At 39.6% G+C, this 16,515-nt stretch overlaps 1 protein-coding gene across 4 annotated transcripts in view; it reads right to left on the bottom strand.

The window, feature by feature from the left end:
• The window catches only part of LOC104599579 (phosphatidylserine decarboxylase proenzyme 2-like), an 88,565-nt gene that overhangs the window by 10,383 nt on the left and 61,667 nt on the right, over positions 1 to 16,515 (bottom strand). For 2 of the 4 annotated variants that reach the window (XM_088887763.1, XM_088887774.1), the window contains 4 exons: positions 10,058 to 10,273; positions 8,097 to 8,192; positions 7,882 to 7,956; positions 7,671 to 7,763 (listed from right to left, as the gene is read on the bottom strand). In XM_088887763.1, coding sequence (XP_088743889.1) covers positions 7,671 to 7,763; positions 7,882 to 7,956; positions 8,097 to 8,192; positions 10,058 to 10,273 — 480 coding nt within the window. The remainder of the gene's footprint in view (positions 1 to 7,670; positions 7,764 to 7,881; positions 7,957 to 8,096; positions 8,193 to 10,057; positions 10,274 to 16,515) is intronic. The other 2 variants (XM_010262184.3, XM_088887781.1) reach the window with 1 other exon arrangement.

The raw sequence follows: 16,515 nt of genomic DNA, 5'->3' as shown, positions 1-16,515 counted from the left end.
TCCGCGGCTGAGCTGCAGCTTGCGCTCAAATGCGCGGGCTAAGTTCATGGCTGTGACCAAATTTGGGGGATTCTGCATCTCGACATCCACTCGCAGGGGTTCTGCTAACCCTACTGTGAACATATCTACTTGCTGGTCTGGTCGCATGGAGGATGCCCTCGCGAGGAGGGTTTGGAACTGTCGTTGGTATTCAACAACTGTTCCTGTCTGTTTAAGGTTAATTAGCTCGCCCAGTGGGTTGCTAGTCAATGGGGGTCCGAACTGAAGAAGGCGATAGGATTTAAACTGGGGCCAACTGAGCCCGGGTTCTTCTTGCTCTAACCGATAAAACCAAAGCTGTGCTTCTTCTGTTAAATGAAAGGCGGCTAGGCTTACCTTGTCCTGGTCATTTGTCCGTTGATTCCGGAAGAACTGCTCGCAGCGATACAACCACCCTAGGGGGTCTCCGTTGCCGTTGTACGATGGGAACTCCAGCCTACTGTATTTGCGGATGATGGCTGCTCCATGGCCGACGGACTGCTGTTCGCCGGAAGACTCCGGCAGATCTGGCTGGCGGTCGTTAGCTGCTGTCCCTCCGTCAGAGTTCCTTTCCCTGCTGGAAAGAAACATCTCCATTAGTCGCCGCAGTTCTCGCACTTCATCTTTGATCTCACGAACTTCGGAGTTGGTCTCCACGAGTTGGTGCTCGAGGTCATGGACCCTGGAAGGTAGCTGCTCCAGATCTCCCATGACGCCTTGCTCTGATACAAGTTGTTGAGGGCCCGAGAATAGGATCTCGTCACGGGTCGGTCCATGGGGAAAACCTCCTGTTTTCCCTTGTTCCTTCCTACTCGTGATGAACCTATCTTAGCGCCTTTGGTGATTTGTCCAAGAGATCACCAACTCTCCTAACTCACTCTTGACTGAATAATTTGATATCTCATTCAATAATGGGGTCTCCTTAAATAGGAGATTACAAGAGTCCTAATCAAGGGGAGTCTCCTTGCTGAATAGGGAGGCTTCCAGTTCTATCTAGCCAAGGATAAGATAAGCTAATCCTAATCTGATAAGCTACTAACAAGATAAGATAAGCTAAGCTAATCCTAATCTGATAAGCTATTAACAAGATAAGATAAGAGATAAGAACAAGCAAAATGAGCTAATCTAATCTAGATAAGGCTGCTGTTGCCGAACTGGGTAGGATGGGCATCATTGAATCCTTGCTGCTGCTGGCGGTGGGCCCGGGGCCTATTGCTGCCGGTGGCGATGGTACGTCTTCCTGAGGAAGGCGTCCATAACACCCATTCGGCCAGATTTGTTTTATATTTCTATTAATCTGGAAATGACACCTTTGCCCCTACTTAAGTGAGGGACATAGGATCTAACATAACTTTACACATCAGCAACTTAAACATAAGCATAAAGACAAAATTACCCCTACATAGTTGACATTAACACTCCCCCTCAAGCTGGTGAGTATATATCATATAAACCCAGCTTGTTATATATGTGGTCCACTCTTCCCCGACTTAACCCTTTGGTAAACAAGTCTGCCCACTGGTTTCCTGTGTTAACATATGCAGTATCTATCACTCCACTCATCACCTTCTTTCTCACAAAGTGACAGCCAACCTCTATGTGCTTGATTCTCTCATGAAACACCGGATTAGAGGAAATATGGACTGCAGCCTGATTGTCACAGTAGAGCTTCATTGAAGTGTCAACAGTGTATCCCATCTCCTGTAGAAGGTTCCTCAGCTACACTAATTCACAAGTAGTATGTGCCATAGCTCTATATTTTGCCTCTGCATTGCTTCTTGCCACAACTGTCTGCTTCTTACTTTTCCATATCACCAGATTACCCCCAAGAAAAGTACAATAGCCTATAGTAGATCTCCTATCAGATATAGAACCAGCCCAATCAGCATCAATATATCCTTCTATTTCAAGTTTTCCACCACTTCTATATATCAAACCACGACCAAGAGCTCCCTTTAAATACCTCACAATCCTTAGAACTGCATCCCAATGTGGAACCCGAAGTTTCCGCATGAACTAACTTACCACACTAACCGCAAATGAAATGTCTGGCCGAGTAATGGTTAGGTAGTTCAGTTTACCTACAAGCCGCCGGTACCTGCCAGGGTCTTCAAACTCTTCACCCATATCACTACTCAGCTTAGTGTTTGTTTCCATAGGTGTTTCATCTTGTTTAGCACCTAACAAACCTGTTTCTTCCAACAAATCAAGGACATATTTCTTTTGACACAAGTTAATACCATGCTTACACCTTGCTACTTCTATCCCCAAGAAATATTTTAGTTTACCAAGGTCCTTTGTCTGAAAGTGTTCCTGCAGAAAGGTTTTCAACCTATCAATTCCCACTTTATCATTCCCGGTAATAACAATATCATCTACATACACCACCAATAGAATCTTTCTAGCCTGAGAGTCATGATTGAAGACTGAATGGTCAACTTGGCACCGTTTCATACCAAAATTCTTTACCACCTCACTGAACCTACCAAAATATGCTCGAGGAGACTGTTTAAGTCCATAAATGGCCTTCTTTAGTCGGCACACCTTACCATCCTCCCCCTGAGCAACAAACCCCAGTGGTTGCTCCATATAGACCTCCTTAAGCAGATCACCATGTAAGAAAGCATTCTTGATATCAAGTTGATAGAGGGGCCAATCATACATAGCAGCAAGAGAAATCACAACATGAACTGAACCAATCTTAGCGACTAGGGAGAAGGTCTTTGTGTAGTCAATACCATAGGTTTGGGAGTACCCTTTGGCAACCAGTCTAGCTTTCAGCCGCTCTACATTATCATCAGGTAAGTACTTAGAAATAGGATGAAGGGTACAACTGCGTTTACCTTTCTGCAAGGCAAACGGGAAGATCAAGTTTAGACACTGGGGTTGGGGCTAGTGTGGGAACAACTACCGGATCTGTTGATGATGATGGAGGTGGAGGAGGAGCCAGTACATGTTGGCAATGTGTATACACTTGACGATAGGTGGCCATTCAACAGGTGGTGGCACCGGGCAAGGACTTGGTCACATCTGGAACAAGAGGGACAGAATCCACAACTGGAAGAGGAAGAGGAGGAGGTGATGAGGATGAAGAAACATCACCTGACCCCAAGAAAAACGGAGTAGACTCAAAGAAAGTAACATCAGCACACACAAAGGAATGTAAAGAGCTAGGATGATAACACTTATACCCTTTTTGAGTCCGGGAATAGCCAAGGAAGATCCACTTAATGGATCGTGCATCTAACTTGTTCCTTCCCGGCCCCAAATTATGAACGAAGCAGACAACACCCAAAAACCCGGGGAGAAAGAGGAAACAGAGACAAGATAGGAAACAAAGTGGTGAATGGAGAATGACCATCAAGGATAGACGTGGGCATCCGGTTAATCAGGAAGAAAAAAGTAACCACCGCATCACTCCAAAAAGGTTTGGGTACATTCATGTGGTGCATGAGGGATCAAGCAGTTTCCAAAAGATGACGATTCTTTCTCTCAGCCACCCCATTTTGTTGTGGGGTGTAGGTACATGAAGTCTGATGGATAATGCCATGTTGGTCCAAATATTCTTGAAATGATGTAGAGAAATATTCACGGCCATTATCGAAATGAAAAATTCTAATGTGGACACCAAATTGGTTGTGAATTTCAGCATAAAATTTTTGGAAAATAGCAAACAATTCACTCCTTTCTTTCATTAAATAAAGCCACGTCATCCTTGAATAATCATTAACAAAAATGACAAAGTATTTATATCCATTGTATGACATTACTTTATAAGGACCCCAAACATCTGAATGAACCAAAGAAAAAGGACTCGACATATGCTTATCAACCCTAGGACTAAAGGGAACACGATGATGTTTCCCCAACTGACACAATTCACAATCCAAAACAGAAAGTTGACTCAACGAAGGAACCAAAGACTTCAAAACTTTCAATGAAGGATGACCAAATCGACAGTGCCACTAGAGAGGAGAAAGAGATGACTGGAGAGCTGCTGACGTACTTCTACCACCGTCAAGATAATACAATACACCAACTTCATGCCCTCCACCAATCTTCATCCCTGTCATGAGATCTTGATAAACACACGAAGAAGGGTAAAAAGTAATAGAGCAATTAAGAGCCTTGGTCAACTTACTAACTGACATAAGGTTAAATGGAAATTTAGGGACATACAAAACTGAGGATAAGGGTAAAGAGTCCATATTAACATTACCAACACCACAAATGGAGGATGTGGAACCATTAGCAAAGGTAACAGATTGTGATGTTGGGCAATGAGAGAGGGAAGAAAACACACCTGGAGTTCTAGTCATGTGATCGGAGGCTCCAGAGTCAATAATCCAGGGATTGGGTGTGGATGCCAGACAAGCCATACCTGAGTGTGCAAGAGTGGTTGTGTTCTGTTGAGATGTGGCCTGGACAAACCTCTCATAATCACCACGGGGAACACTCATCATCTCCTTCCCGGGAACATTTGTGGATGTAGGGAGCATCTGATCAGCTGAATGACTCTCCTGTCTGAAGCTACTATCACCGGTCATGGCATGATTGGCCCAAGCTAAAGGTGGACCATGCAAATCATAGCAATGATTAATGGTATGTCCATCCATACAACAGTGTGTACATCTCCTCGGACCTGAACTACATCCTCTGCCACGGACTCCCCCTGAATCTCGACCTCTAGTACGACCACCACCACGGTTATATGTAGGTCCACCACCACCACTACGGCCATATACCGGTCCATTGCTACCACTACGACTAGACTGAGCTCCCCGAGCTCCACCTCTAACACCATGGCCCCTTAATACTGCAAAGGCTGATCTATCGGAAACACTAGAGTTCTCGGTAGATCCAATAGAAATCCTCCTAAGTTGAGCAAACACCTCTTCTAAGGAAGGGAGAGCTGATCCTCCTAGTATCTGAGCCCGCATTGGTTCATATTCAGACTTCAGCCCCACCAAAAATCAAATCACATCTAGTTGCTCTTTCTGCTGTTGCTGAATTTTGACATCAGAGGTGGGGGTGATACACATTCAACTCATTACGAATGTTTCTCATACTAGCATAGTAGTCCTCAAGACTCTAATTACCCTGTTGCAAATAAAAGTAATCCTGATATAGCTGATATACTCTAGTTGTGTTGTCTTGACCCGAATACAACTTCTTAGCATGGTCCCACACTTCCTTGGCAGTATAAAGAAACATGAAATTCACACTAATCTTGGGTTCCATACTGTTCCATAACCATGTCATAATCTGTGCATCTTCTTGTTCCTAGTCATCATACTCATGAGAATCAGTGGAGGGTTTTTCCCCTTATGTGTTTCACTTTCTTCTTTGCCTTAAGAAAGACTTCTATAGATTGTGCCCATGATACATAATTTTCTCCACTCAGTTTAATAGAGGTCATCTGAACATTCAGGTAGTCAGTAGGGACCATCACACTAGTTTTCTATCACTGTTGTCTCCCATTGTTGAATTCTGTTATTGCTGAATTCTGCACACTGCACACTAAACCACACTGCACACTGAACCACACTGTTCTCAGCACTTATTATTGCTGAAAACTGCACTCTCTACACCACAACCCTACCACACGACTACCTGAAAACTCACCACACTGTTTGAGGATCACTCCTCCTTTGAATCACACTGAAATTGGCATAAACCCTAACACACTACAACCTGAATTCCCACCATACAATCTGAAACAAGCTTATCATTTGATTCACAACAAAAAACTGCATAGAAACCTCTTACCTAATCACCAGAAAATCAGACCGCACTAGACACCCACTGCATTACACGAATCAGCCCTCTTCTCTTCATCGATTAGGGGAGGGCTTCCTACAAACCACAGCAACCAACCACGAACTGCACGACTGGAGGCATAAAAACCCCCAAGGGAAGAGGGCAATCACTCCTTTTCAGCCATTTTCCTTATCTCCAACTGATGGTGAAGAAAACAAGAAAAAAACCCTAGACTGGGTGCGCAAATAACAGAATTCTGGGCAGTTTCGATTCTCTCAGTTTGGCTCTGATACCATATTAGAATTCGGTCTGCCCTTGAATTCTGTTAGAGTGATAACAGCAGAAATAAAAGAAAGAGGAAAAGAGAGAAGAAGAAGAAGAGAAAGTTCTGGTTCGAACAAGAGAGAAAATCAGTCTCTCCCATTCGGCCAGATTTGTTTTTATATTTCTATTAATCTGGAAATGACACCTTTGCCCCTACTTAAGTGAGGGACATAGGATCTAACATAACTTTACACATCAGCAACTTGAACATAAGCATAAAGACAAAATTACCCCTACATAGTTGACATTAACAAGTACCTACTATACATATTGAAATTAACTGTCAAAACCAGGTATTAAATTCTATACCAATTCTTAAAATTTCAAGATTTTCTTTTGACTTTTGAGGGGGACTGGAACATAATTCATAAAGAACAAAAAAACATCTTTATTTTAATATGGAATTTAAAGAATAGGGGAGGGAGTAGAGAATAGAACAGAGAGGAATTAAAGGAAGAAACAAGAAAAAGCATTATTTTTCTTTTTTCAGTTCCAACCAAAAAATTTCAGTGGAATATCAATTATATTTCAGATTCACATCAGGTAGAAGTCCAGTTTGAAGTTGGAATTTAAAGTCCTGTTGAGATGACGGTAAATAGAGTACTATGGCACTAATAGCTAAAGCATGGACAGATCTATTGATTTTAGACATGGATACAAACTGTCAGACATGTAAGTACCCATTATACATCTTGAAATGAAACTGTCAAAACCAGACATTAGAATTCTGTAGCAATTTTTGGAGTTCCACAATTATGCAGGGGCCGTTGCTTGGCATAATGGTAAAATCTTGGGCTATTAAGCATGAGAATGCAGGTTTGAGTCTGAGAGTGGCCACTTTCTGCCAAAAAAAAAGAGGGGTCATAGGCTAGATCTGTATCCAGTCCACCCCTCTCACCCCAGATGGCTGGGGCCAACATTAGGTAATGACTTTATTTTGTTTTGACTTTCAAGATGCATGGATCAATAATGCATAAAGATCAGATAAAAATAAAATTAGTTTAGTATAGATAGGGCTCCAACTTGGGAGGGCTCAGGTTGAGCATTTTCCTGGATGGGCCCAATTCTGTGTACATTCTACAAGTTGGGTACCTGACTTGCACCCCTAAATCTGGAAATAAAGGAATAAGAAAGGAAATAGAGAATGAAACACATAGGAATTAGACGATGTAGGAAGAGGAAACATGTGAAAAATAGAAGAATAAAAAGTATTGCTTCTCTTTTTTCTGTTCCAACTGAAATATAAAAATTCCGATGTAACACCAATTATATTTTAGAAACCAGGTAGAAATCCAGTTTGAAACCAGAATTCATAATCTCAAAATGATGGTTAGAGGGCATATATTACATAATCACTACATAACTAAAGCACGGGCAATTATTTTTATTCTAGGCATGGATACAAGCTGTCAGGCAAACTGTCCCTAACAATTTACCTCCAAAAACTTGAAACTTGAACCATGTTAAGCTAACATAACAGGAAAAGTGAACAAAATGGATATCATACTATGCATGAAAGGAGATGAAAATGAGTTAGAGTGATAATCATGTGGTTATAACTCACAAACCTTTCCAAAGTCTGCAGTTGAAATAATAGACACAACTCGCTTATTCTCAGTGAATACATTACAGTATTTACTATTCACAGCTATTGGATTCACCTAGAAAATAAGAAACTACTTCAGAGATCATCTTTCTTTTTTGAAATTAAAGGAGAAAGGAGAAGTAAATATGATACGTTGAACAGACAAATCCAATTTAAATCTTTCTTGTGCATACAGTATACAAGCATCCTGGAATGTTGACAAACTGCTCAATGGTTCCAGAAACTGGAAGATGGAAACGATGATAATCCTGCAATTGTTTAGGTAAATCAGGCTAATTGAAATAATAGTACCACAAGAGTAAATTTTTGAAAGGATCTTTACCTATTAGTCAAAAAAAAAAAAAAAACAATAGAAAATAAAAGAAAGAAGTGACAAAATAACAAATACCTGTGGTGCCAATCGAAATATCACCAGGGTTCCATGGATAAAAGCACTACTGGATACATCTTTTCCTAGAAGACCTTGAATGGAAAATTTTCGACCCTGAGATTAAGAAATAAGGAACTCATGAGGAGAGGAAATATCTATTACTCTGAACAATAATACAAACACTGGAAGTTTTAGATCCAGAGGTACATTATATGGAGAATGACACACTCCTAGAATAACATTCTTTGGGGCACCACAGGATGATGTTGACACTCCAAAATGATACAGCTCTTTCTAGGAAAGATAAATAAATATAACTCTTAACTCTGGTCAGACTTAATAAAGACAACTGTTTAAGTCCTCTCCCAAGGCATGGAATATCCCTGGTGTTGATTTCAGTTTCTGTAACTGAAAACTGGAAAAGGCAGACTATTTGTTTGTGCGTTGCTCATCTAGTTACCAAATATGGACACATTTTCTTCAGATGGGTTATTTCCAAGAAGAATTAAGCAAGTGTTTGATAAGTGGTAGGTGAAAGGACTCAATAAAAGAGGTTCATATGGTACACTATTCCAACAGCTGCAATTTGGTCTGTGGATAGAAAGAAACAGGAGAACATTTGATGGAGAGGTGGTTCAAGAGGATGCTGTTAAAAAGAATGTTTGTAAGAAAGATCTTATCTTGGGTTCTAGTGGATAAGGAGTTCCTGGATATCCCTCATTCTGTTTTCTCAGGGATTAATCTTTTGGGGATGTAATGGATGTAATTTTTAGTTCTTTCCTGTTTGCTATACAGATATTGTGTTGTACTTGGTCTTCTTTTTTCATTACTATAACTGTTGAAGTGAAGAGAGAAAAAAATCAATTTTCAGTGAGAGAAGAATACTGACATTGATTTCTAGCTACCAAAAGGAAATCAATGAGCGTTAACTATATTCGGGGCCAATTGGCATTACAAATTCAACAAAGGCAGAGTTACTGGCATTATTACAGGGGCTCTGGTTGGCAAAGCAATTGGGTTTTCAACAGGTGGAAGTGGAAGGGGATAAAAAAGTTGTTATATCTTGGGAAAGATGTAATAGATATATCCCATGGACTCTCAAACATATCTTCAGGGAAGTGGAAAGATTAGCAAAGGATATAATCATATAAATGCTGATTTCAGGTGGATCAAGTGGAGTGCAAGGGTTTAGCAGTACTTTATCCAAACAAGGGGCTGCAAGGCAGCATCTATATTGGCCTCTTTGTAAGTTTGGTTGTAGCTCTTGGGAATGTCATTTGGGTCATCAGACTGTACTTAATCCCATATATTTTTAATTAATGAATCAATCTTTATTGCTGATAAAAAAACTTATTATTTCAACTTGGAGAATCTACCAAAAGGTAAGTTCAACTTGGTGTTTCCATCAATGAGTGTTAACTTATTACTTATGCTAAATACTGACACATAATAATAAATAACAATGAGTGTTATTATGCATAACAAAACCCAAGTGTTATTACTTCTGAAAATTAGTCTGACACCAATCCTATATTAATGCATAATAACACCAGGGTTGTTCTTATGTGTAAGTATACCCTTTTACTACAAAAAGGGTTAATAGTTTTTGTTTAATCATTGGTGAAGTTTTTGCTAAATACCGACATTGATTTCCTATAATGCATTAATAAATTTTATTTGGCTTAAATCTCACACTACAAGGGCTTGATGATCAAACTATTACTAGTTCTAGATAACTACTACAGAAAGTGCATACTTCAGATCTTTTGTATCATAACCAATGATATTTCAGTATTTCTTTGATAGGCATTGAGTGGAACTTCAAAATGAGGTCAACTTTCTATTTCCTGTTAAATCCAAGAGATATATATTCAAGATAAATAGAGAGCGACATGAAATATTGAGCTAAACATGGATTGTTGTTGAACAACAGACAAAAAATTAGTATAGAAAATGAACATTAGTATTGAGGAAATTACTTTCCAAAGAAGAAAGCATGATTGGCTTTTGCAACTCCAATATTTGCAAATTTTAGAGGGAGACTTCACCTTAATCCATAATCTTAAACTGTCTTCAACTGATTTAAATGCCATTAGACGACTATCAGCAGCACATATAGCAACATTATCAGATTCCTTGTTTGCGATTGGTCTTGCACCAGGCTTTAACTCTCTTATGAAAAACTCATTAAATGTCTGCATAAACAAGTTGAAAGTTTCAGTTATTGGGAGAATATTATAGTTATTCTATGCTTAAAATACAGCCCCAGCGTCCAAGTCTTTCTGAAATATTAAGACTTGGACCCGACCAGATGGTTGGATTGTGGAAATGAGGAACCAACAGCCATTCTGGTTTTTTGGAACCCCAGTTTTCTAAATTTCTGAAAAAAAAAAAAACGGTAGATCCATCACAACCCGGTTAGGACCATTGAAAACTGGCTAGGTTTCAATGACCCATCCGGTTTTCAATGCCCCCAGGTCACTGATTTATCATAAATTTTAAAATGAAAAATCATGCTGACATGCTATCATTGATCTATCATGCTATGTGTTTATTTTTCTCTCTTTAATATCTCTTGGTCACATGTACTAAAAATCAAGAAACAGACCATTTAGCCACTACCTACACATGTATGATAATATACCTAATATTTTAATTTTATATCTAATCTATATGAAATCATGATTCACTAGGTCAACCCAATGGTCGGACCATTTGACCCATGACACAATAGGCATTCCAGTTCTGTGTTTGGTCCAAGTCTTACAACATTGGGGATCAAATTGAAGCATTGGATGGAATTGAAAGTGGGAAAGAAACAAGGTTTAAGAAGTAGATGGGAACACAGGGTTTTCCACAACATGCAAAATGGGTGAAGAGAACTTTCATTTCAAGGCTAAGGTACATGGGGAAGAGACAGACTCACATGAGGAGATAGTAAGAGCATTCATGCATCATTTCAAGAACTCATATGGCAGACCCTCCCAATTGACTATAATCTCAAGGTTCATGGGAAAACTATTTCACTTATGATACCAATAAAAAACAAGGATCAAAGTATTGATAAGCTTAGACATGGATATGGTGGAAAGATATAAATACACTTGGATACATTAAGGAAATTGCTATAAATCCTGCAAATACATTAATAACACTAAATTTAAGGTTGAAATAACCACAAATAAGGTGTAAATACAAAAGAAATGCATGTTTTAATGGTACATTATGAAGAAATACATTACAATTAATATAGCAGGATATGTACAATTTTATTGATAAATACATTAAATTCTCAAATATTTTGTAAACAATATTTTTGTTTTTTGTAAATTATAAACATATTGTTATTTAATGTAAATTAAAATATTAACTAATCATTTATAAAAATATATAATCTTAACATAAAATATATCAAACCTATTAAGATTTCTAAGATACATATCATATGCAAATTCATAACTTTTAATTACTAAAATAATTATTCTTACTAGTATTTTCACTTCTATAATTGTCTTTGATATTAAAAATCAATTTTTTATATAAATATGGATTTAATATATTGTTCATTTCATTAACATTTGTAAAATACCAATTTTGAATATTATTCTTTTTAATTTTTAGTTGAACATAATTATATATTATTATTTATTTGGATTGCAGGTAGATGCTAAATTTGTAGTGAGAATGGGCCGAATGGGCCTTAGTGTTCTTTATTTCTTTTATGTGGTATTTAAAAGTTATGTTTCTTAGTTATGGGCCTTCTTTTATTTTCTTTAATTATTTCTTTAGTGCTGGATGCCCCATTAAGGGCATCAAAGTAATTGTATTCAGACTTAGAATTATTAATAAAAGTGATGAAAGGCCTTATGGGCCTTCGAATTCTTCTTTTCTCTCTTCCCTTCTTTTCTTCTTCCACAACCTATTGTTGAAACTTCTTTCTTCTTCTTTCTCTTCCTCACTTTTCTTCCTTTCTTGCATTATCTGAATTACTGTAGGTGTAATTTTCAACTTGGTATCAGAGTATTCAGAGCGGGTTCTCACTTTCGACTTCTTTTTCCTTTCTTTACATCAGTTGATCAATCAGCTACTTATGCAGCCTAGTTAGGAAGGTTTTTGGAGAGTTTTGTGGAGGTTTTTCATCCTTAGTTGAAGCCTAGAGCAGGTTCTTGGAGATTTTTCCCGAAAACCCTAGATAACTAGAGAAACCTTATTATAGGCCATAGAGACAGTTTGAACCAGGCGTTTAGGGATCAGAAGTAAGCGTTTTGGTTTCTATTAGGGGCGGTTTTGGTTGGAGTGAATTCTGGAACCTCTGGAATAGGTAGTTGAAGTTTCTCTCTTTCTCCCTCTTGAAGGACCTTGTGAAACCCTAATTTTGGGGGGTTGAAAGGTTGTTCTTTGCTTAGAACAGTAAATCTAGCCTAGTAAAGCCCTAATTTGATTTTCATTTGCATCCGTTTACTCAACGGAGCAAATTGGAGGAGAGACCAAATATTCCATAGATTTCGGGTTTGGACATGGGGGTCAGTGGAGAATCTTTTTGGGGCTGTGACTACTTTGAAGCTAGACGAGACCAATTATTTAGCTTGGTCTCAATCTATTAAGATACATGTGTGTAGTAGAGGAAAATGGGGTTATATTACTGGGAGCAAGAAGCAACCAGAGGAGGATGATCCTACCTATGAAAGGTGGATACAGGAAAACTATACAGTAATGAATTGGTTAGTGAATTCTATGCAACCACTCATTAGTTAGCATTACCTGTGGATGGAAACTGCAAAAGAAGTGTGGGATAGTGTCATAGAGACCTATTCCCAAAAGCTTAATGTTGCTCGAGCCTACAAATTGAAGCATGATGTGAATAATCTTAAATAGGGGAAGAAGCCCTTAGTAGTCTACTTCTCTATGCTGAAATCTCTTTGGCAAGAGATTGATCTGATGGAGGTTGTTGTTTGGGGTTGCATTAAGGATGCAAAAACATATAGGAGGTTGGTGGAGAGAAATTGGGTCTTTGAGTTCCTCACCGGACTCAACTCGGAGTATGATATTGTGAGGCAGAATGTTTTAGCAAAGGATGAGGTACTTTGTCTCAAGTATATGCTATGGTGAGCAGTGAGGAGAGCATTTGTTGAGCCACAGGTTGATCACTATGCTAATGCTGGGATGAAGCCGAAGGTTAGCACTGGGAAGAAAGATGTTATCTGTGAATACTGCAAGAAGCCTAAACACACTAAAGACACATGTTGGAAACTGTATCCAGAGCTTGTTCCTACCGGATTCAAGAAAGAAAATGGTGGAAAAAGGGTTGAAATAGGAAATGGTGGAAATGCAAATGTAGCTACCTCTTCACAAGGTGAACAAGGACAGGGTGAAGAGAAGTCAGTGGGAGAATAACTTGTAGCCGCCAGGGCTGAATATGAGAAGTATGGACGAATCATCAGTCACTTGGAGTCCATTGCTACAACTCCTTCAGAGACTGTTCCTTCCTCTGCATATGCTCATTCAGGTATTCATGCCACTACACATCATGCTTCTGTCTCAGGTACTCATAAAACCCCTTGGATAATTGATTCTAGTGCTTCTGACCATATGACCATTGTTTCACAGTTATTCACCTCTTACCAACTTCTTTCTGGCCGAGATAAGATATCCCTTGCTGATGGCTTCCTAGCCCCTATCATGGGAAAGGAAGACATTAAGACATCTAATGCCCTAACCTTATCATTTGTTCTTCATGTACCTAAACTCAATACCAATTTTCTTTCAGTTAGTAATTTGACTAAATCCCTGAATTGCAGTGTGACCTTTTTTCCTTCATATTGTGTTTTTCAAGACATGGAATCTCAAAAGGTGATTGGGAGTGGCCATGAGGCGAATGAGATCCATTTGTTAAACATGCCTAAGCAGAGTCAAATACAACCTAAGAGAACTACACTTGTTTCAGAATCCACTAGTCACATTATGTTATGTCGTTTGGGTCATTTGTCCTTTTCTTCATTGAGTCAATTGTTTCCAGAGTTATTTAAAGGAATTACTCTATCGAGTCTTCATTGTGAGTCTTGTGAGTTCTCAAAGCAATGTAAGAGCACTTATCCTTCAAGTAATAAAAGATCAACTATTCCTTTTAATACTATTCACTCTAATGTGTGGGGGCCTTACCATTTACCATGTATGGGTGGGCATAAATATTTCATCCTGTTTATTGATGATTTTTCACGATATACATGGATTTACCTTATGTGCTCTCGGGCTGAAGTGCCTAAACTTGTGCAACAGTTCCATGAACACATACTCACTCAGTTTAATACCTGCATCCATAGTTGTTGTTGAGCAGGAGACCAAGACGAAGAAGAAAAGAAGAAGGAAGAAGAAGAAGAGGAAGAAGAATAAGAGGCAACTGAGTTAAGGCCTCAACAAAACTTAGCTTCAGTCGAGTGAGGCTTTCTATTTATACTATTCTGGCCGTACATAACAATATGTCTACAGAATTACGAAAATACCCCTACGGGTACTAAGCCTATGTACAGTACATATAATACACCTGTTAACACTCCCCCTCAAGTTGGGGCATAGATATCAATCATGCCCAACTTGTCACAGAGACCTTGATGTCTGGAATGGTTTAGCCCTTTTGTAAATAAGTCTGCAAGTTGGTCTTCAGAGCTGATGTATGGAGTGCATACTTCACCTGTGATGATTTTCTCTCTGATAAAATGCTTGTCAACTTCAATGTGCTTTGTTCTATCATGTAGTACCGGGTTGGCAGCGATACTGATAGCTGCCTTGTTGTCACAGAGTAGAGTCATGGGTTTACCAACTGGAAAACCCAACTCTCCCAATAGATTCTTTATCTACATACCTTCGGCTACTCCGTGTGCCATTGCACGGTACTCAGCTTCAGCACTGGATCTAGCTACCAAGGTTTGCTTCTTACTCCTCCAAGTAACAAGGTTCCCTCCTACAAAGGTGCAGTAACCACTAGTAGACCTTCTGTCACTTTAAGATCCAGCCCAATCCGCATCTGTGTAAATTTCAACCCTCAAGTGTCCATGTTTCTGGAATAATAAACTAGCACCCGAGAACTTCTTAAGATACCGTAGTACTCTCTCCGCTGCTTCAAGATGGGTGGACCTAGGTGCATGCATGAACTGACTGAGGACACCAACAGCATATGCTATGTCTGGACGAGTCATAGAGAGGTACAACAATCTCCCTACAAGCCTCTGAAATTGCTTCACATCCTTAAGTGGTTCACCTTGACTGTCACTTAACTTATGGCTGGGATCAATGGGAGAGTTAGCTGGTTTAACCCCAATCTTTCCCGTGTCCTTGAGCAAATCTAGGACATATTTCCTTTGGGAGATGAAGATACCCCTTTTTGATCAGGCAACCTCAATCCCAAGGAAGTATTTGGCGGGTCCTAGATCTTTCACCTCGAACTGAGTGGCAAGGAAGCCCTTCAAACTTTGAATTGCATCCTTCTAGTCACCAGTAACAAGTATGTCATCCACGTATACTATTAGGGCAGCCATTTTACCTTCTACTCTTTTTACAAACAGTGTGTGATCTGACTGACATTGCTTGTATCCCCTCTTCTGAACTGCAGTATGAAATCTGCTGAACCAAGCCCTTGGTGATTGCTTCAGCCCATATAAAGACTTCTTCAACTTGCACACCTTTTGTTCACTTCCTTGAGCCAAAAAACTGGGGGGTTGAACCATATAAACTTCCTCTTCAAGGTCACCATTCAAGAAGGCATTCTTGATGTCGAGCTGATGTAGATCCCAATTCAGATTGGCAGCAAGAGAGAAAAGGACTCTAATAGAGTTCATTTTGGCAACAGGTGCCAAGGTTTCTGCATAATCAACCCCATACACTTGAGTGAAACCCTTTGCCACTAAACGAGCTTTATACCTCTCCACGGTTCCATCAGCCCCATGCTTAACAGTGAATACCCATTTACATCCAACTGGATCCTTTCCCTTAGGGAGATCAACAAGTTCCCATGTGCCATTCTTATGAAGAGCATCAATCTCTTCCTTCATGGCCTTCATCCATTCTGGTACTAAGAGAGCTTCAGCCACATTCTTGGGAATAGGGGTACTGTCAATGGAGGTAAGAAAAACACGAAATGAAGGTGAGATGTTCTCATAGGAAACAAAGTTGGAAATGGGGTGTTTGGTGGTGCACGACCTAACCCCTTTCCTGTGGGCAATGGAAAGGTCAAGATCATTAGCAACAGGGAGGTTAGGAGTCAAGTTATCTGAGTGAGTATGATCTTCCCCCAAGGAATTTGATGGCATTTGAGGTATGGCTTCTGGGTTCTCCTCAGCTCTTGAACCTGATTGGCCTTTACGACGACGAGAAAAAACACGGAAAGGCGGAGGATCAGAGGGAGAAAGGGGAGAAGGAGAAGGAGTAGGGAGAGGAGGAAGTT

Source organism: Nelumbo nucifera, chromosome 1 (genome assembly GCF_055504915.1).
Source record: "Nelumbo nucifera cultivar China Antique chromosome 1, China Antique-T2T, whole genome shotgun sequence".
NCBI lineage: Eukaryota > Viridiplantae > Streptophyta > Magnoliopsida > Proteales > Nelumbonaceae > Nelumbo > Nelumbo nucifera.
The sequence above is the reverse complement of the archived record's forward strand: the minus strand, read 5'-3'. Positions and strand labels throughout refer to the sequence as shown.